The sequence below is a fragment of the Amia ocellicauda genome, chromosome 3 (assembly GCF_036373705.1).
Source record: "Amia ocellicauda isolate fAmiCal2 chromosome 3, fAmiCal2.hap1, whole genome shotgun sequence".
In the NCBI taxonomy this organism is placed as follows: domain Eukaryota; kingdom Metazoa; phylum Chordata; class Actinopteri; order Amiiformes; family Amiidae; genus Amia; species Amia ocellicauda.
Window position 1 is genome coordinate 45,496,330 of NC_089852.1, and position 12,916 is coordinate 45,509,245.

Genomic DNA, 12,916 nt, shown 5'->3' on the forward strand with positions numbered 1-12,916 from the left:
CCAGACATCACGACTGGCATCTGCACTCCATATCACTTCAGCCCAACACATCACACTGGACATTGACAAGCTAGCCTCACAAAAAAGGCGTCAGCTCTCCTCAACAAATGAACCCCCCCAGAGCAGCAATTAGGTCCGATGTGTGTTTTGAATAATCGTAAATGTTAAAAAAGTATAATTCTAACTAACAATTTTAAATTGAGTGTTGCTATTTTTTTTTCAGTTGACAGTGAATTATAAATAGGGATGAGCAAATATTTATGCGGCCCTGGAATGAACTTTAAATGATCATACGGCCTGTGGTAAAATTGAGTTTGACACCTCTGTACACTGTTACACTGGCAAACACCGTCTGTCAGATCGCCACCACCCCAACCCAGACATATTACAAGGTGTACTGTAAAGAGTATTTATGTATGAATATGGAATTCAGACAATGTAAATGTAGCTGTCTAACATTATCATATATTTAATATGTATGTTTAAACATTGAACACTGGTTTCTACATTCTAGTTTTGTTTCAGCGAGGAGATTAATGCTTTGGATTTACAGCACGGAGCGTCAGGTTGCTGTGTTTCTGTCCCTTCATGTGCCATTGCTGTCTCTTACAGGACAATCAGCCGCTGCCATCCTCTGGTTTCTCTTCAATTTCAGACACTGTGATTGGCTCACGGTGCCTCTTGCGCTTCCCGCCCATCTCTGAAGCCATGACAGAAAACAGAAAAACACGTCTCATCCCCATTCGCCGGCCCTGATATTTTAGATTTAATTCTGCAAGAAGATGAGCTGCGAGATTTCCTCCTGCGACTTATCCACAACTTTTCATGTTCGCAACTTGCGAACATTTTTGATGTAATCCTACCCTAAATGACTTTTAGCACTGCACTTTCTGTTGTTTACTATATGTGTTGATGCTCTTGGTTTTACTATAGTTTTAGGGGATATCGTATGTAATTGCGGGCAAATTATATAATATGTTTTGTATTGAAAGTGATTTTCTTATTTTCCTGTAGGTTAAGATACAAATTTAAATAATGATGTGTTGTATGTAATTAGCGATCCCCCCCTCTCTCATTGATGTGGATGAAAGGAGGTAAGATGTAACTTCCCTGTGTGTATTATTTGTTTGATATGTTTAAATGATGATACCTATGGTGTCTAGGTGGTGTCCTGAGATCTGGGAAGAACCTGTAGGGAGGCCCAAATATAGGTGGTGTGAGGTTCCCTTCCTCATTAATAATAGGTGTGGCATATTCAACATTTGTGAGCCAATATTGCATTCCACAGTTGTGTGACAATGGTTTATATTTGGAGTAGTCGGCAGGATTTTGGCAGCAACCACAATGACAGACTGGGTTCAATTAGAAAATACACAGTTGTCAGTAAGACAAAAGAAAAACTAAGGGACAGTCAAAGCCCTTATGACAAAAGTTAGCATTGTAAGAAGCTTCACAAGGTTTTCTCAGGCCTGTCATTTTAAAAATCATGGACCAAAAGAACTCCTTCTTTGAAAAGAGTACAAAACAGTGAATTTTTAAATTGTACTTCACCTTTAATTACCACAGGATCAGTGGGTGTAGTTAAATAGATTTAAATGTAACTATTTACATACATTTGCTGGATCTTATGTTCTTGTCTTTGATATTTAAGTACAGGTATTTATTGATTTATTACAGCTGTACAGCTGTATTTTGTTTCTTTTGTAAAGCTTTCTAATTGCCCCTATAATCTCCTCTGTTTTTAATGTATAAATGATAGGATTCAGCATTGGAGGAATGGTGGAGGACAAGGATGTACATATTATCCTGGTATTTGAATTAAAAATTGACATGAATGCAGCAATGTATGTGATGAAAAATGGCACATAATACACTATCACTAACATAAGATGGGAGGTGCAGGTTTTCATTGCTTTTAACCGTTCCTCACCCGATGCTATTTTTAACAGTGCAGATAGTATACACAAATAAGACAGCACAATCAGAATGAAAGGTATAAAGTTAAATACTGCAATACAGATTTTTGCATAAATGTAATTTGGGAAATTGTCATTACAGGCCATTCGATACATAGGCCCATGATCACAGAAATAGCTCTCTATGACAATGGATCTGCAAAATGATAGTCTGGTGATTAAAAGTACAAGTGTTATGTGTTGGGTTGCTGTGAAAACCCAGACACATGCTATAATCACAAACATTGAAGTATTTGTCATAATGTTGTGATATCTCAGTGGAAAGCATATAGCAACAAACCTGTCATATGCTAGTACAACAAGAGTGAGTGACTGCATGGCAATAAAGAAATGAACAAAGAACATGTTGGCCAAGCATGCTTCATATGTGATGAACTGAGAATCAAAGAGAAAGGTGTGAATTAACTTAGGAATAAGAGCTGTGCTTTCACAGATGTCAACTACAGCTAAATTTAAAACAGCATTGTACTTAGGTGTGTGAAGACTTCGTTCTGTGTATATAATGAATATGATGAGAACGTTTGCAAACACAGTCACAGCATAAACAAAGCACAGGAAAATGTAATAGTACTTCACATGTGGGATGTTGGAAAAGCCGTTGATGTAAAAGAACTGAGGCCGAACAAATGCAGCATTGGGAGAAACTGTTGAATTCAAGGAGCTCATGGCAGACTGATTTGGATTTTCTTTGACCTGCAATTAAAAAAGTTATTCAGGTAAACTGAATAAAAAAAATACATGAAAACATTTTTATCAATTGTAAGATAACATGGCAAATTGTTTTCTTTATTGCATAAATAATTGCATACTACTACTACTACTACTACTACTACTAATAATAATAATAATAATAATAATAATAATAAAATATATATATATATATATATATAGTAATCAGCCATAACATTATGACCACCTGCCTAATATTGTGTAGGTTCCCCTTTTGCCGCCAAAACAGCACTGACCCGTCGAGGCATGGACTTCACTAGACCTCTGAAGGTGTGCTGTGGTATCTGGCACCAAAACATTAGCAGCAGATCCTTTAAGTCCTGTAAGTTGTGAGGTGGGGCCTCCATGGATCAGACTTGTTTGTCCAGCACATCCCACAGATGCTCAATTGGATTGAGATCTGGGGAATTTGGAGGCCAAGTCAACACCTTGAACTCGTGATTCATCAGACCAGGCCACCTTCCTCCATTGCTCTGTGGTCCAGTTCTGATGCTCACGTGCCCATTGTTTGCGCTTTTGGCAGTGGACAGAGGTCAGCATGGGCACCCTGACTGGTCTGTGGTTACGCAGCCCAATACGCAACAAACTGCGACGCACTGTGTGTTCTGACACCTTTCTATCAGAACCAGCATTTACCGCTTTTCTTTCCTTGGACCACTTTTGATAGGTACTGACCACTGCAAACCCCACAAGAGCAGTTTTGGAGATGCTCTGACCCAGTCATTTAGCCATCACAATTTGGCCCTTGTCATAGTTGCTCAGATCCTTACGCTTGCCCATTTTTCCTGCTTCTAACACATCAACTTTGAGGACAAGATGTTGCTGTCTAATATATCCCACCCACTGACAGGTGCCATGATAATGAGATTATCAGTGTTATTTACTTCACCTGTCAGAGCTCATAATGTTATGGCTGATCGGTGTATATGTGTTAGGGCTAGCTGATTATATTGTTAATTTGCAATTAATCTCACATTTTCACTATTTAATCTTGATTAATCTAAAACAAAACAAAAATAACTGTCACAAGAGGTTACCATATTCTCAAGAGTTTCCTGCTTCTTTATAAATGTACAGGGAGGTTGCATTTTTCAGAACAACATGGTGAAAATAAAAACAAGACAAATTCACTTAATGGTCAAGTATTTTTAGGTTAAATTATCAAAGAGGGCCAAGAGGAATTTAATGGTACAGTGAGGGAAAAAAGTATTTGATCCCCTGCTGATTTTGTACGTTTGCCCACTGACAAAGAAATGATCAGTCTATAATTTTAATGGTATGTGTATTTTAACAGTGAGAGACAGAATAACAACAAAAAAATCCAGAAAAACGCATTTCAAAGAAGTTATAAGTCAGTGAGACTTAAGTTATAAGTCTTTTTCAGTGGGCAAACGTACAAAATCAGCAGGGGATCAAATGGGACATCAACCGACATCATGCAGGCAAACTATACGTGGTTTCTGGTGCTTTCTAAGTGAATACAAGTCTCCTGTTGTTACGCCCAGTTTAATCAGTATCATCTATATAAACATCTCCATTATGTATGTACAGGTGCGCCAGCCCATAAAGTCTTTCTTCTGTCATAGTGGAGAGCAAATATGTTTTGAGTGGTTGATCGCTCCCCTGTTGTTGTTGTGACTGGTATAGTATATGAGCATGTTACAAACTACATAACCCTCAGAAAACATCAGTTCAGCATTAAGCTTCGTGCCTGTTTTGGTGTAGGGGACATAACACTCTACTGCAGCACTCTGAGGTGTGTGCTTCTAATCCCGAGCAGGGAGCTCTGACATACTAAATACGACACTGGGCTAATATGTTTCGTTTTTTAGTTTCCTTCACTTATTTACCATTTTTTATCTTTCACTGGCTTCCACTGGAATGCACCTTCTTTTATAACATGTATTCTTATGGAGAAATGGGTTTTGTGTTACATGGTTTCAGTTAGCATGTTCATTTTCAGGAATGTATTGACTGTGTTAAGTGAGACCTGTCCCCTGTAAATGCAGTAACATCATCAGATTCATTTAAATAAACTGAAAAAGTGAATACAGTTCAAAGAAAAGCTGCACTGCCTCTTACATACTTTTAAATGGATAGGTTCAATATAGGAGCAACTAAATCCATATTATTGTAGGTCACATACTTTTTTTGCCTGTTGTTAGCCATCTGAAAGTCTTGGAAACAGGCATTCATTAATCCATCTAACTTCTCCATCACAATCGCATCTGCATTAAATGCGTTTTAAAAATATGAACGTCTTCCTAATAATTCAAGTAGCTTTTGCCACTGTATAATACAATGAAATTCTTGAAATAAGGTTTTAAGTTGAAGATCCATGTCTATTTTTATCTTGTATTAACACATTTTATAATCTTTAATCAAATACTCCATCAATCTGCAGCGATAGTTTTAATTTTTAAGCCTCTATATCGAGTTATTAAACAAAGTACATTGAGATGACACAGCTATTTATTATTATTATTATTATTATTATTATTATTATTATTATTATTATTATTATTATTATTATCATTATTATTATTATTTAAATACTGCATATATCCAGATTGTGAGTAAAAGGTTTAATAGTATAGTGTTGTATTCATGTAATTCATTCATCATTTATTTTTGGAAAGTTTCTGCCAAACATATAGGCGTTTTAGTACATTATAGAGACATTGTGCAATGGATTATGGGATCAGTTCCTCAAGTACTTTTATAATCACATTTTAGACATAACCAGACTTAAAACATTACTTGCTTCACAAACATTATACAGTGTCTACCCAATAAAGGTCTCAGAGTAAGAAAAACTTATGGAGACAACAATAGGGACACACACTGGTTATATCTTTACCCCTTATAAGTACATTCTATTTCATTGCAAAAACTAAAAACAGGCCTTTTATCAAAGCATAATCTGTTCATAATAATATAATTACATTATTTCAGCATATACACTCCTGTCTCAGAAGGTCGCATTTAATATTTTGTCTCCGTAATGAAGGTTCCAGGGTTTTATATATATATCTGCCCTGCAGGAGTGTTACTCTCAGTGTCTGGACTCTGAATTAATAAATAACTACATATAAGGCTCTTCCAGCAGCATTGCATCAGTAGCATCAGAAACCACTTGCTACAGCAACACCGGCTTATATATAATAATAAAGAAAAATGTATACAATGTATTATACTACATATAGTACATAGTAATATAGTATTTTTATGAATTTATTTTAAAACATTCAGATACATATTTGCTTTAAATTGCTGAAATACTAAAAAAAAAATGTTTTTTTAATTTTGTCAAAATAATTCTAAGCTTAAGCAAAACTTAAATATGTTGAAACATTGACACCTCTGCTAATTGCATATCACAACCCAGTACTGCATGTTCCTTAAAAATAAAATAAAAAATAAAATAAAATAAAAAACACCTCTGAAACACCAAACAAGCAAAATCCTTAGTTCTAATTCAAAACACGTCCAAATTATTAAAGGATCCTTGTCTGATACTCACCAGGCTGTAACAAGTAGGTTATGACAATGCAGGTACAAAAATGAAAATGAATCTAATCAAACACAACTATCTTTAAAAGCTGCCCATTTGTTTTCCTTGCAAAGCAAAGTCCCGTCAGACAAGAAATGTGTATGTGTTTGTATCTGCAGACCAGAAGCTTTTATAGAAAATGACTTTATGATGATGCACCACATTATAATCCTGCAGGGAAACTGTGTGGAATTCTCTGGTCTCTTTGACCTGTACTCCTGAGACATTAGTTTGTTGATTCAGATGTGTGTAGGTGTAAAAGGAAAAAATAGACTGTGACTCAACTAGACATATTACAGATACAGGGTTGTAACACAGTACGAGGAGTGGTCCAGTACAGACGCTATGTGCGGCTCCGGAACTGCCCTGGCTGCTCCGACAAACAGTCTTCCTGTGCAACACTCCACTAGACAGCCTGGGGCGCAACACACTTCCAGTGCCTCAATGCTCAGATGCACTAGGGTGACAGGCTGCAGGGTGGAAGTTACAGCTGACCACAATCAGCTTGTCACCCCATCTCATTATACAGAGACTGCTTCTCCACTGGTAGGGCACAGAGTACCTTAGGGGAAAAGCAGCAGAACTATAAGTACGTAACGAACCTTGGCTACTGAACTTTAGACAATTTGTTTGGGTTCCGGACTGTGACTTGTCTGCTCTGTGTTTATATGTGTTTGTATTGTTCTTTTGCTTTATGTTTACAGAGGGACCCGTGACCTGTTTTTTTGGGCTTTACGTCTGTCTGATCTTTGTTTGGCTCTTGGGGTCCACTGAAACCTCCAATCTCACACACTCCCCTTCCCCACTGTGTGCTTCCTCAACCCTGCCTACAGAGCCCTGAGACCAGGGATATCCTGACAGGATAAAAGTCTTGTGCAGCTTTTCCCTCTATGGTACCAGGACTTATGAAGCATAAACCCAGCACAACCCAACTCTCTTCAGGAGTGTCCTGTGTTGTAAACCAGATCATTTCTGCTGCTCCACAGTGTTCTGATTGATCTGTCAGAGCTTTGATCTGCCCTCAGAATTAATAAGAGACACAATCTCTGCTGTTCTTGTTATGAGTTACTGTCTCACTTTAACTTGAAAAGTCAATTGAAAAATACAATTCTATTGAGTAGAATCAATGTGTTTCTGACAAATACCAAGTACATGGATTTTAATTTCTGATTGGCAGATGCTGGGAAGTTGTGATCCAAGACATGTTTTGAAATGTACTTGGCATGGTCTCACAAGCACTGATGTAGATCTGGTATGAGTGAGAAAATGCACTCCTTCCAATTGTACAAAATCTTTTGGAAAATCACCACATTTTTCATAGCAATGCCTTTATTGTATTTTTAACAATAAAAACCATTATTCTGTTCTAAGATCAGTGGAATAATGGTCACTAGAATAATATACTGTGTGAGGTTAAGACTCACAGATTTGATACTGAAGAACCCTGGTTTTATATTAACTGTATAATGTTTTATCTTAATATCAGCATTAGAAAAAAGAATATGTATACAGACCAACCAAATTAGATTGATCGAGATAGTGAAAGCCAACAAGGTGGTTTTTCAGGGCATACCCTCTAGAAATTCCTCTCCACTTTGATTTATTTTTATTATGACAAGAGAATCACCCAACAGATGAACAGCCCACATCTGCCAGATTGCTTAGTGTCTGTTTGTAGATTTATTGTTTCTCCAGACAGGCTGGAGATATCATATTGTATTGATTTATTAAATAAATATATTATTCTCTGTACTCAACAGATACCACATCATACACCTTTTGATAGATACACTACTGGAGCCATTGGCATTAACCACTTAGTATCATTGTATAAATACCCTTCAGTTTTTATTTTTATTTTTTTTTAAACATTTGTCTTTTACAGAGGAGACGTGAAACACAGAAGGAGGGATTAATATCTTGCACAGACTTACCGGTTTTCTGGACTAATTGTGTTATCAAGAGTTTTGTTATTTTTGGTGTTGTTGTGGGTTTTTTTTTGTGTGTGTGTCCTTTGTCTATCAAGTTTTTATATTTTTTGCCCTTATTTTGTGCCTCACTTTGGCAAGTGTCATGACTTTAATAAAGAGGAAACTGGAAATCCCAGTCCCTTTTAAACTTGAATAGTCTCCTGTTATTCCTTTCCTTTGTCACCCCATGACACTGATATCCAGAGATGTCCAGTGTGTGTGTCTTAAGCTTCTTGTACTCCCAGTGTTTTTACAAGTAAGGCCAGGTCAGATTTCAAGGTGATAGGTCTGCTGACTGTTTTGCATAGCTTTGCCAAAGGAAACATTTAATTAGCCTGTAATCAAGAAATTAAAATAAAATATTAACAAATGCAAATTAGAATCCTTTGAATTTTCATTAACAAAATATATTTGCAGTTACTAAGTTTATATTCTGCCTCAGTAATCTCCTCTGTCTTTAATGTGTAAATAATCGGGTTCAGCATTGGTGGAATGGGGGAATAAAAGGATGTATTTATTATCCCGTTATTTTGGTGGATACTGGAAGTTATTGCTGCAATGTATGTGGCAGATATTGGAAGGTAAACACTGCTACTAAGATAAGAAGGAAGGTGCAGGTTTTCAAACATCCTTCTCATGATGCAATCTCTGCGACTGGGAGATACAACCATCGGACGACGGTGAGGGTCCTGGCCTGCTGCCCTCACTCCGGGCAACAAGGCAATGCACCAGGGTGACACTGGTGACACAGCAGGAAGAATGACCAGGTTCAGCACCGGACAGCTCCTAGCTCCTGCCTGGTGAAGGCTCCCCTATATCAATAGCTTCAGCACCATGGAGAGATGCTAGTGACCAATAAGGAGCAGCTAAAAGCATTCCTCCTAATGCTAATGTAAGCATCTCCTGCTCTCTCCCAGTCAGTTGGTTTTCACCACTGCTGCTGAAAAGAGTACTTGCTGTCTGCTCTATAAACTTGCCCTTGCACAGCGTCGGAGGAGTCCATCTGACGAGCTCTACCCTTCGCCTGGACCAATATGAGCCGGTACATAGGAGAGATCACTGCTCCAACTAGGACACCTCCTCCACTCTTCTAGAGGCCCTAAAGGAAGAGGGCCTATTATTCACATCAAATAAAATGGCTTAGAAGCATGCCTATTACACTTTATCTCACTCTCTGGTTTCTCCTTCAGTGCCAGGTCCATTCACTTGGCCCACAAATCTTTACCATAATAAATATGATACACAAATATGTTAATATAATCAGAAGCAATGGTGCAAAAGGCAATATTATGATACACAGAATACTCATTGTAAAATTTGGAGAATTTTTATTGCAGGCCAAACGATACACAGGTCCATGGTCACAATAGCTGTTTATTACAATAGATTTACAGAATGAGTAATTAAAACCACTACTCTCAGTGTTATAATTGAATCAAAAAGCCCATATGAAAACTACAATACATGTCATAGAAGTATGACTAATAATAACATGATATTTCAGTGGAACACAAATCTGTCATAGGCTAAAGCAACAAGAGTAAGAGATTGCAGGGAGGAACTGAAAATCAAAGAGAAAGGTGTCAATGAATTTTGGAATAAGTGCTGTGCTGCCACACATCACATCACATCACATCACCTAAATTAAGCACAGCAATGTACTTAGGACTGTGAAGGCTTCACTTCATGTATATAATGAATGGGATGAAGGAGTTTCCTAATACAGTTACAGCAAAAACAATACACTTTTACTTTTTTGTCTTAAAAAGAGAAAATGCATGTATAGTCTAAATTCTAATGTTTTAAATACCCTTTTCTTCTCTTCTGCTTTTCCAGCACTATACATACCTGTCAGGGTTGGTACTGGGAATGACAGAAGTGAGTGGGATCCAGTAGCAGTGTCAGGCAAACAGACTTATCAGACAGACAGTCAACCAAAACAAAGAGGATTTGGACAAGGATTAGTCGGGGTCACAGATGGTAGGTCGAACAATCAGGCAAACCAGGTTAACAAGGAAGATCCGGAGACGTACAACAGAGAGAAGGCTAGGGTCGATACACAGGTAAACAGGATTTCAGTAATAATGCTCAGAAATGCTGCAATGTGTCATATTAAAAGAATATTTCATTTGGATTTGAATGGCCTCTCATGGTTAGTACAGAAGTCTTAGCAGTGAGTTAAAGACTATAGATCAAATGCACCTTTGAACTTGATTTCGGCAAACATTTATAATAATCCATAGGCTGTACGCTGTATCATTTAGGTTCATTCCCATTATCGGTGGTCCAAAAACTAACACTTTCCAGAGGATGATGGACTGTGTACCCATCAGTGATATGTATCTGCTTACTTGGACGATGTGGTGATTTTCAGTAAGGACTGGAACAGCCACCTTGTCCACGTAGCAGCTGTGCTTCAGCCTGTCCCTTCAGCAGGCGGGGCTCATGGCAAACCTGTGCAAGTGTGCAGCTGGGAGGAGGGAGACCAAGTTTCTGGGGTACCTCTTGGTGGGGGCAGGTACGGCCAGTAATTGACAAGGTAACCGCTATCGCCTCCTGTCCACCCCCTAAGTCCAAAAAGGAAGTTCTGCAACTTTTGGGTTTTGCAGGATATTATCGCCGGTTTGTACTGGACTTTGACACCCTGGCTTATCCCCTGACTGAGCTAACCTGAAAAGGTGCTCCAAATACAGTCCAGTGGACGGAGCAGTGCCAGGTGGCGTTCCAGGCTATTAAGAACTGCCTCAAAACCTATCCTAAAATGTCCTGACTTCTCTCTCCCCTTTATCTTACACACCGACGCCTCGGTGGTTGGAGTGGGCGTGGTCCTTTCCCAGAGTTTTGGGGGCCAGGAATATCCGATTGTCTACATTAGTATGAAACTATCCCCCCAGGAAAGTAAATATAGCACTATTCAAATAGGCTGTCGAGATGCTTCGCTATTACCCCCTGGGACGGCCCTTTACCTTGGAAACGGACCACGCCCCCCACAGCTCCACCGCATGAAGGACTCTAACCATCGTATCACTCGGTGTTATCTCGCCCTGCAGGACTTCAACTTCACTGCCCAGATCCTCAACACCTCAACACGGATTTCCTCTCCTGTAACTTTCCCTCCCCTTCCCTTGTCCCTTCCTCTTCTCCTCCCTTCTCCCTCCATTGGCCCCTGCCTGAGCCTCGGTGTGTCGTGAGAGATCTCGCCCGCATGCGTGCCTCGGTTTTAGATCCTGCTACAGCTGGTGGTCTACTACACTCAGCCCCCGCTGACCCTGGACTTTAGTTGAGGCCGCTGCAGTGGTGGTTCAGGTCTCTCAGGATGCATCCTCGCCGTGATCGAGCACGCCGGGTCATAGTTACTCCGGCGTGCTGGAAGGCACTCCGTTGGTGGCAGAGCCCTCACAATTTAACCCTCGGTGTGCCCCTGCGGCCAGTCTACCACCAAGCAGTTATTACGACAGACGCCTCCAAGCAGTTTTGGGGAGCAGTCTGCGATGGATGTGGACGGAGGTGGACAGAGCCAGTACGGGCCCTCCATATCAACGTCCTGGAGTTACAGGCCGTACTCCTTGGACTGTCTCATTTCCTGCCGGTCCTGTGGGACAGACATGTGCTGGTTCGGACAGACAACACAGCGGTGGTCGCCTATATCAACAGGCAAGGAGGTCTCTGGTTGCACTGACTGTACTGTCTAGCGCGCCGTCTGCTTCTGTGGGTGCAGCCACGGTTCCACTCCATCAGAGCAGTTCACCTCCCAGGCCTGGCCAACATGGCGGCGGACCTCTCTCGGGGAGGCCCCCCGGTCTCGGAATAGCGCCTCCACCTGCTTCTGGTACAACAGCTGTGGAGCAGAGCGGATGTGGATCTCTTTGCCTCGGCAGAGTCCACACACTGTCCACTATGGTTCTCCATCCAAGACCACTCAGGAACCCTAGGGATCGTCGTGCTATCCCACACGTGGCCGCGCTGTCTCCTTTATGTGTTCCCACCATTCCCCCTTCTCCCGGTGGTCCTGGAGAAGGTCAGGAGAGAATGAGCAACAGTTCTGCTGATAGCCCCGCGGTGGCCTCGCAGATTCTGGTTCGCAGACCTGATCGTCCTCCTCCACAGAGAGCCATGGCAGCTCCCCGTGAGAGTGGACTTGTTGTCCCAGGTGCAGGGCACACTTTGGCACCCCAATCCGGGCCTCCTCCAGCTCTGGGCCTGGCCCCTGAGTGGGAGCGACTGATTGCCTGGGGTCTGTCAGACGCGGTAGTTGCCACTATTCAGTCAGCGAGAGCTCCCTCTACGAGGTTCCAGTATTCCTACCGCTGGCGGACGTTTAGCACCTGGTGCCAAGACGGCGGTCAAGAAGCAATAAATTGCCCCATCGGGGTCATATTGCAAATTTCTGCAAGTCCCTGTCCACGCTCAAAGTGTATCTGGTGGCCATCTCCGCATGTCATGTCCAGATTGATGGCGAGCCCCCTGGGTCTCATTTCCTGACTGTGCAGTTTTTAAGGGAGCTTGACGGCTGCGGTCTCCTCGCACCCCTTCACTGCCCACATGGCGTCTTGATGTAGTGCTGGAGGCACTTTCTCAAGCCCCATTTGAGCCACTGAACTCAGCTGAGCTGAAGCTGGTGTCACTTAAGACTGCATTTTTGCTGGCAATCACCTCTGCAAAACGCGTGAGCGAGTTACACACCCTGT

At 40.8% G+C, this 12,916-nt stretch overlaps 1 protein-coding gene across 1 annotated transcript; it reads right to left on the bottom strand.

The window, feature by feature from the left end:
• Window positions 1–617: 617 nt before the first annotated feature.
• Window positions 618–2,642, bottom strand: LOC136747189 (olfactory receptor 1E16-like). The gene is made up of 3 exons (XM_066700143.1): window positions 1,655–2,642; window positions 1,151–1,189; window positions 618–700 (listed from the first exon to the last, which is right to left on the bottom strand). The coding sequence occupies exons 1-3, from the start codon at window positions 2,640–2,642 to the stop codon at window positions 618–620; spliced, it is 1,110 nt and encodes a 369-aa protein (XP_066556240.1).
• Between the last annotated feature and the right edge of the window lie 10,274 nt (window positions 2,643–12,916).

Excerpts from the sequence above, each read along its gene's own strand:
- LOC136747189 (XM_066700143.1), bottom strand. The coding sequence starts at position 2,642 with ATGAGCTCCTTGAATTCAACAGTTTCTCCCAATGCTGCATTTGTTCGG. Across the intron at positions 1,190-1,654 it reads TAATAAATCAATAAATACCT|GTTCTTCCCAGATCTCAGGA; the intron begins GTACTTAAATAT and ends GCCTCCCTACAG. Across the intron at positions 701-1,150 it reads ACACCACCTAGACACCATAG|AGATGGGCGGGAAGCGCAAG; the intron begins GTATCATCATTT and ends TCATGGCTTCAG.